Source organism: Arachis duranensis, chromosome 4 (genome assembly GCF_000817695.3).
Source record: "Arachis duranensis cultivar V14167 chromosome 4, aradu.V14167.gnm2.J7QH, whole genome shotgun sequence".
NCBI lineage: Eukaryota > Viridiplantae > Streptophyta > Magnoliopsida > Fabales > Fabaceae > Arachis > Arachis duranensis.
The window spans coordinates 103,141,733-103,149,920 of NC_029775.3; the positions used below are offsets into that span (position 1 = coordinate 103,141,733).

At 33.7% G+C, this 8,188-nt stretch overlaps 2 protein-coding genes across 3 annotated transcripts in view; one reads left to right on the plus strand and one right to left on the minus strand.

Moving 5' to 3' along the window:
* LOC107485405 (uncharacterized) overlaps window positions 1–2,917 on the plus strand; it is a 4,706-nt gene extending 1,789 nt beyond the window's left edge. The window contains exons 4-8 of the mRNA XM_016105937.3: window positions 371–459; window positions 688–852; window positions 1,480–1,557; window positions 1,741–1,844; window positions 2,374–2,917. Of these exons, the coding sequence (XP_015961423.1) occupies window positions 371–459; window positions 688–852; window positions 1,480–1,557; window positions 1,741–1,844; window positions 2,374–2,479 (542 nt within the window). The 3' untranslated portion in view covers window positions 2,480–2,917. The remainder of the gene's footprint in view (window positions 1–370; window positions 460–687; window positions 853–1,479; window positions 1,558–1,740; window positions 1,845–2,373) is intronic.
* A 962-nt stretch (window positions 2,918–3,879) lies between these two features.
* On the minus strand, window positions 3,880–7,075 carry LOC107485406 (uncharacterized). 2 transcript variants are annotated; one of them, XM_016105938.3, is made up of 6 exons: window positions 6,762–7,075; window positions 6,457–6,630; window positions 5,908–6,033; window positions 5,476–5,580; window positions 4,907–5,080; window positions 3,880–4,458 (listed from the first exon to the last, which is right to left on the minus strand). In XM_016105938.3, the coding sequence occupies exons 1-6, from the start codon at window positions 6,957–6,959 to the stop codon at window positions 4,093–4,095; spliced, it is 1,143 nt and encodes a 380-aa protein (XP_015961424.1). In that variant the 5' UTR covers window positions 6,960–7,075; the 3' UTR covers window positions 3,880–4,092. The 2 variants fall into 2 exon arrangements, with proteins under 2 accessions (XP_015961424.1, XP_052117006.1); XM_052261046.1 differs by having other exon boundaries at window positions 4,901–5,080.
* Between the last annotated feature and the right edge of the window lie 1,113 nt (window positions 7,076–8,188).

Here is an 8,188-nt window from a genome sequence, read left to right on the forward strand (position 1 = left end):
CGGAAAATGCTTATAGCCATTATTTTTTTTGTCTCAACTTGCACTTTGACAAGCAGCTGTGTGTGTTCGAGGGTCAAAGAGAGTTTAAATTCCATTCTCATCGGCTAAAGTTTATGCATTCAGATTTTTGTACTTTTTAGTTTGTTGTAACTGACATGTGCCATCAAGAGTCATCAATCCTTGCATTGTTTCTCATTCATCTGTGTCTGTTGTCAAACTAATAATTTTTCCGACAATTAGCCTGTTAGCATGAAGGCCTTTGTGTTGTGGAAACTCTTATTCTGGATCTTGGAATTATTTTCTTTGGTTGAAACTCACTTGCGCAGTATAATCTCATTTCCTTGCATTTAATTGTGTTCCGCAATTTCAGACACTTTGGTCCGCCAGGCTGCAATGGTATTCAAGTGTATATTGTTGATCTATTACAAGAACAGCAGAGGCCGAAATTATCGTAGGCAGGTGAGGTCATAAAATATGAAGCACTATGAACATATGTTAAGTTCTAAAATGTTTTTACCTTTTGGAAATAGCAATTGAGGGTAACCGGAATATTTTAAGATGGCTTCTTTTTCAGGGTCTTAATAAGTTGTATAACAACTTCTGCCTTTGCTACAGAATTTTGGTTTCAGAATCTTAACTACTCTCAGATATCATTACATTCTGATTCTACTATTATTTGTTTGTCAGGGGCAAATGCTGACTCTAGTTGAGTACCTTCTTTTGCTATACCGTGCCTTGCTGCCGACACCGGTTTGGTATCGTTTCTTTCTAAACAAAGAATATGGAAGCCTGTTTTCATCATTGATGACAGGACTGTATCTGACATTTAAGCTCACATCCGTGGTTGAAAAGGTGTGTTTATCTTTTAAAACCAATGGAGATTATATTTTGTTACATAGTAGTTTGTGGATGGTGATCTAGTTTCATTGTTCGATCTTTGATGCCAATATCTAAAGTCGGCCCTTTATTTTATCTGGCCATCCTGTGACTTCAATTCTTTTTGAATGGAATATGCATAATTATGTGTTTTTTATTCAAACCTTCATCATGTTAACCTTTTCTTTTTTTGGGTTTTTTTACTTCATCAAAGTAGGTAGGCAGGTTTACCACTAGTTTTGTTATTTAGCTTCCCAACAGATGTGGAAGAAATCAAGCCATGAAGCTAAAGAATAAGCTTTACTTGTTGATACAAGCTCTTTTGTGGAAGCTAAAAGTTTGATCTCTTGAAAAGAGAATGGAAATAACTTCCCTTTTTGTTTTTTTTTTTTTTTTTTTTTTTGGTGTGGCTGGAATGGCTTTTTCATTTATGTAGTCTGTTGCTTAAAATGTTTGTCATGGTGTACTGTAGCATCTTCCATGATAAGTATGTCATTTACCTAGGATTGTATAGGAACTCGTTAGTTTATTGTTTTAAACTATTTGTGGATTACATCGTCCCTGATGGTGGTTTTCTTAAACCCTGTGTCTGTTGGTTGTCAGGTGCAAGCCTTCTTTGCTTCAGTGAAGGCATTGTCACGGAAAGAAGTGCATTATGGTTCTTATGCAACATCAGAGCAGGTACTGTGGGCTCATTAATTTTGGTGGTGCTGAATGAATAACAGAAGTCTGTTGTTAAGAACTTTATAGCCTCCTATAAGTTGTTCTTACCATACTTCACTATCTGTTAATAATTATTTTGTAGCCTCTTCCTTTCTTGTATGCTAGTTTTTCATGCAAGTTAAGGCGTTTATCTGGTGGCAGGTGATTGCGGCTGGTGATCTTTGTGCTATTTGTCAAGAGAAGATGCATGCTCCAATATTACTTCGTTGTAAACACATCTTCTGTGAAGATTGTGTATCAGAGTGGTGAGACTTGCTTTGTTGTTATATATACTGGTCTGTATAGTAATCTGAAATTATTTTGTTATTTATTTTGAATTGGCACTAGGTTACCTGTATGTATGAGTTTTTTTATTTTCAAATGTAGCAATAGTTTGCTTCATCTTTATTGATTTTAACTTAGAAGTTTCATGTTATGCTTTTTAATTTTTAGCATAGAGTTATCTGGTCCTAGATTTTGCTTTTCTAGAGTATACCCGGCTCTTTAGGTAGTAGAATGCGCAATAATAGCCGTTGATGAGAAAATTACAGATGTATTTATCTATCATACAGGATTCTGTATGTTTCAAATTTTTAAATTATTTTATTTTCAAAGGTAGCCGACCACCCCTAATGGGATAAGGCTTTGTTGTTGTTTGTTATTTTCAAATCAGTGGCTATGATTGTTGAATGTGAACGTTAGAGAAGCCAAATTAACTGATCTTACAGTGCTTCAATCTCTCCTGCTATTTTCATTTTTATTCCTTTCTATTTTCTTGCTCTCTTATTTTACCAGGTTTGAGAGGGAAAGGACCTGTCCATTGTGCAGGGCTTTGGTAAAACCAGCAGACTTGAGGTCATTTGGTGATGGTTCTACTAGTTTATTCTTCCAGTTATTCTAAGATATTATAAATACAAGCCAGGATGTTTTTCTGCTATGAAGCTTTTTACATTTTTGAAAGAAGCAACCTTGATATATATACACCAACAACACGTAAAATTTCGCCGGAGGCATTCGTGGTTACACTTTGAGAACGTCGAATGCGGAGGAGTCGCATTGAACTGGTCACATCATGTTCATATAATGTACTAGTAAGAGGTTAAGTGTATCTTCTAATGACCCTGTAAGCTAGAGGAAGTTCATTGTAAGTCTATGACTCTTCATTAAGAAATGAAGGTCTATTTCTGCAGTTTCTGCCATATATAGTGTAAAAGTGACAAATATTTCCGAATGTGGTTTATGAAACACACCCGCAAGGAGTGTTGCTTCACTTCACAGAATCTTTGTGTAGTTTTATGTTTTTGTTTTATTGCATTTGATCCGATAGTTTCATTTTCTATATATTATGATAACTTAGTAGGAGGTAGTTTTAATTAAGAACTATGTGAAGATGCTTTTAATTATAGGTTATTCTGAATTTATTAGATGAACATTTTGTTTCTCTTTATTTGTAAGAAGGGAGACTAAGGATAATCAACATCATTTCACTTGTGATATTGCTTCTTTAATTTGTTATAGATTAGTTATAAATAACTAAAGTTATGATCAAACAATATATAGTGGTTTTATAATCCTGGTTGTCACTTGAAATAGGTATGTAGCTCAAAAAATGGTCTAACTATGAAATAGGTTCTCCATCTCACTAGACCAAAACAAATACTGATGACAGTAAAGATTAATTTTCAGAGAATGGTCAAAAAGGAAAATTCAGTCACTATTACTTAAATACTTCATATGAGGCATGAGCTGAGTTAGTTCTAGGTGTCTTTCTAAAGTACAGTGATGATTGTTGAAAAGTATATAAAGGACATGAAATGAGATCATTTGCATAATGCCTATATATGGTATCGTTATATGAAACAATTACAAGTATATATGAACTTGTGTTAGCTACTTGTACTGGTTAATATTATTTTACTAGTAGAGAATTTTAATTACTTCATAGATGAGGCAGTAAGATGAAGTCATTTCAAAGCTTGATTGTGCATCTTTTGATGCAAAAGAAAGGAATGAATTGATTTAGACTTGCTACTGATACTGTGTAACATTCTGATTGTGAGGCCACTGTACCATATAATATAGGATTTTTGTTCAGAAAATTCACCATCCAAAATCCCTGGCTGGTTTTGTTGTTATTTAACTTATTAATCTTCTTATGATAATTTGACTTCTATTAATGCATTAAATCAGAATACCAATATCTCCCTAATATAAAGATTAGAAAAAAGTGCAATTTGAATTACAAGAAGTTACAAAAAGAAAGAAAAAAAAGAATAACTTTGTATAGATCAATATCAGCCAATACAATCAAAAAACATGAACATAAGTCACACAAAAATAAATAAATAAATAAATGTGTAGTTTCTTGAAATATCACCCAGCCTCTTCCTCACAGTGGTAAAAAATAGAAACAAATTAATAAATGCTACAAAAGAGAAAAACATGCATTTTCCTTGCTTCTAAACAAGAAGAACCCCATCTAAACTAAATGCTATTGTTTGAAGAACAGATATATCACTTTGGAGAAGCTGAGACACTAGGAAGAGGAGCCTCATTTTCTGATGCACTCTTACTATCTTTCTCTATCACAGTTAACATCTCGTTTGGGAGAATAGGTGAACTTTCTGAGTTCCGAATAACCACTCGAAGAGGTGATTCTGATGGTGATGGGTTGAAAGATGTTATCCGGGACACCCCACTCGAGCTGTCATAAACCTCTGGGACTTCGGCGATGCCATCATCCAGGTACACTACATCCTGCATTGTCAGCTGATGATACTCCACAATCTCCCTTAGGAAACGGTTTTCCCTAGCATATACCTCATTCTCGCCTGCCAAGCGAGTCTTCTCGGCAAGAAGCGTCTCCAGTTGAAACCGAATCTGTACAAGTTACAAAAATATAGCCATATAGGACCTAAAGTTTCATATTTAAATGATCATATTCTTGTTAAAAACACAACGAGTTATTGGGATATATGCATAACACAGGGTAGTTAGTATATATGCATATAATAAACAATTCCATAGTGTGCTTGAAGCAAAAGAAAGCTCTTGCCTTCAACCACAAAATGTGTACCACTTTAACTATTTTTCAATGCTGTATATGATAGGCAAACATGCAATGGTGTAAAAGCTAGAAGGGATGAAAAAAAAATAATCTCCAGCAAAGATGAGGTTATAAACTTATGAGACTCAGACATATAACTCATGTTTAGATAAAACAACACATGAAATTGGAAGATGCTTTCAAATTTTGTTATGCCTATATGAGTGCTTCATAGGTGTTGTCATATCAAATTTGAAATAGGGAACAACAAATAACCAATACCATATCATCATCTTCACGGTTCTGTCCCTTAGTGGTAGTGGTATCGCGGTCGCGGAGCATTTTATTTTCTTCTTCTAGTTGAGAACACCTGGCTTTCGCAAAAGCCAAATCTGCTTTAACAGTTTTTAGCTCGCGAAGAAGTAGTTTTGCTTTGGCAGCCGTTGCCATTGCCACCTGCAAGTCGCAACCAAAGCAAAGTGAAATTATGCTTGTTCAGTTACTTAAGAACACAAACATTTTATTCAAATAAACTGTCATTGCAAACTCAATTTTCTTTTCAGAAATGCTATCAGAAGCGGTTGATAATTCAAAGGAGTAAAAGGTTGAAAGCTACTCATCAATCCAATGGTTAAAAAACATTATGATGTTCTGCCATAAACTTCTGACAATGAAATTCTGGTTTAGTATTTTTCTTATGATTTTATAATGGTTGAATGTGTCATTACTGATCTGCATAGAACCATCTTATTCAAACTAAAAAAATCTATTAACATCTCTGATATAACTTATACAGTCTGTGCCTTCAGTTAGTGAGGCAACAACACACGATTACATAGTTGGCACCTTACTTCTCGAGATGCCTTGAGTTGTGATTCATTGTCCTCGTGACTTCCTTTAAGCCGGATTTGAGTCTTCAGTTCTGCTGTCTTGCTCTCCACGATCATTCGGCCTTCCTGAAGAAATTTGAGAAGCAGCAATAGATGAAGAATGTGATAATGGTTATGTTGTTTCAATGCTTGAAATGATACAATTCCCATACACCAGATAATGAAGAATCAAATTAGTAGTTAACTATGTGTCTCAACTAGTTCACAATTCTGTTTTTTTTCTGAAAGCAAGATGTTACTACATTGTTACCCTATAATAAAACATCATTAATAGACATAGATCAGGTTTGATGTTTCAAGCGTGGAAGAAACATTTGCCAACTAATTCAAACAAATAACTTGTTAGAACATAAACCAATTCCAAGGTGGAAACATATAAGACGGAGAATTTACCTCAAAAGCCTTCTCAAAGGTGTCACCTAAGTGATTAAGGGAACTAGTGATTGCCTCCAATCCCTTCCTAATTGTAGGGTTGTCCCCTAAATTATGAGATTCATGTTGTTGATATGACGGCTTTGACTGTGAAGGGAAGTCCCAATCATGGCAAACAAAAGAAAACACAATTGATTCCAATTCAACTAGACATAGATTTTGAGTCTCAGTTCTATGGTTCATGTTATTTACATTGAGTTTAGGAATCAGACCATAAACATAACACATCCATTGGTTTAATAATACAAATACAAGATATAGATACAATACAATACCATTTAGAGGGAAATGTTTTTCCATTTCAGTATTAATATGAATTATTGCCAAGACAACAAGTTATACTAAAGATCCTGAAAAATTAGTATGAAAAGTAATAACATAATTGGAAGCATGTAATTAATATCAGAACGGATACAACAACTAATTTTAAGTATTCGAAAATCATAGGATGGTAGGATGGATTCAAGAAGAATCAACATTTTGCCTCACATTTGAACCAACATTAATCACCTGAGATTCTGGAGCACCTGTATTACTGAATGGGTATGATCTGAATTTTTGTGGCATAGTGGCATGTGATGATGAATATGGATATGGAACAGTGTTAATATCATCATCAATAATTGATTTGGCTCTCTGAGCCAAGACACCCCAGAAGCCAGTCTTTGAGTCACCATCATCATTCTGCATGCATGCAAATTCACCCACTCATTCGTTCATCGAGACAAATCATCAAACACATGGTATCATTTCCAACAACATAGACACATTAATAAGAAAAATGAAAAGATTTCTTGATAGGGAAGGAAAAAGACCTTGGATTTGTGATGATCAGAGGCAGGGTCGAAGGCGTGGCCGCCAGAGGCGGAGGCCTTGGCTTGAGCAACAACAGATGACGACGACGATGAAAAATCATTCTTGATTTCATTGTTTTCAGGTAATGATGATTGAGATTGAGGAATCTCTTCCTCAAAGGTTGAAGACTTTGGACCCTGCCTTCTTCTGTAAGCCATGTTTTGTTATAAGAGAAAGGAGAGAAAGAAAAGAAAAGAAAGATCACAGGTTCAGAAGAAGAAAGAAATGCGGGGAAGGAAAAGAAGCCTAAGCAAAGTTTTTGATTCAGATTCAATCAACAACCTCTTCTCCTTTTTTGAGGGGTCATGAAACAGAAATACCAACCAAAATATGAAACATTATGTCATGCTGCTTTCAGCTATGTCATATACAAATTAATTAATTTTTAAACCCATAATCTAAAAATCTAAATATAAGTAATAATTGTTAAAAAAAAAGGGAACGTAGGATAACTGTAACTGAAAGTACCAACATCACATTAGTTTGAAACTTTGAATCATCCTCGTTCTATTTTTAGCGGTCTGAATTTCGAGTTATGTTAGTGCTGATTGCTGAAGAGTGTGTAGTTATATATAGAATATCATTGCATTCTTTTCGGCACTAATCTATAATGTATAGCTAAAGTTTAGACAAAAAATAAATATTTGGACCGTTTAGTTGACTAGTCTCATTGAGTAAATATTGAGAGGTTCAAATTTTGTTTGATGTATATAATAATTTATTGATTGATGATAAACTTTTAAATAAAGTTTCGATCCATAATAAATTAGTCTTTATTCTACCAAATTCAAAAAATATTGTGGAAAATTAAAAAATTTAAATAAAAATAAGCTTTTAAAATGTACAAAAAATATATTCTAAAATTATTTTAGAATTACATTAGTATTCTTTATGTTTTATAGTAAATGGAAATAATGTAATAAATTAATTATTTATAGCTTAATTCAAATATAATATTTTGTATTTAAATAAAATACATAAAAAAATTTATTTCATATATTAAATATGTGTGTAGAATTAAACGCAAGAATATATAAAAAATGGTACTTCATCCTTTAATTTTGAAGAATATCAGAATAATTGTCGAATAAAAGGTGTTTCGAAGGTTATCTAAAATTGGGTTATATTTGGGTCTAGATGTGAGGTCCAGGCTCTTGCTGGCACCATCTGACTTGTATGGGTGCTGCCGTCTGAGTTTTTCGTGAGAAGTGGGAGGTGGTACTTGCAAGGAATTCTGATACTTAAGTTAGCAAGGATTCAAAGTAGGTTTTTAGTAGATTGCATTCTAAATATACCTGAGGTTGTTAGTGTATTTATAGTAAAAAAGATAACCACCTTTTAGAATAGTTCCACCTTTAATGGTGGGTAGCTGTTCTCTTTTTCTAGA

Bases quoted from the DNA above. Each gene is read 5' to 3' on its own strand.
- LOC107485406 (XM_052261046.1), bottom strand. From the start codon at position 6,959: ATGGCTTACAGAAGAAGGCAGGGTCCAAAGTCTTCAACCTTTGAGGAA. The intron at 5,581-5,907 runs GTAAATTCTCCG...AAATTTCTTCAG, and splicing joins CCTTTGAGAAGGCTTTTGAG to GAAGGCCGAATGATCGTGGA. The intron at 4,459-4,900 runs GTTATTTGTTGT...TAACTTGTACAG, and splicing joins AAGATGATGATATGGTATTG to ATTCGGTTTCAACTGGAGAC.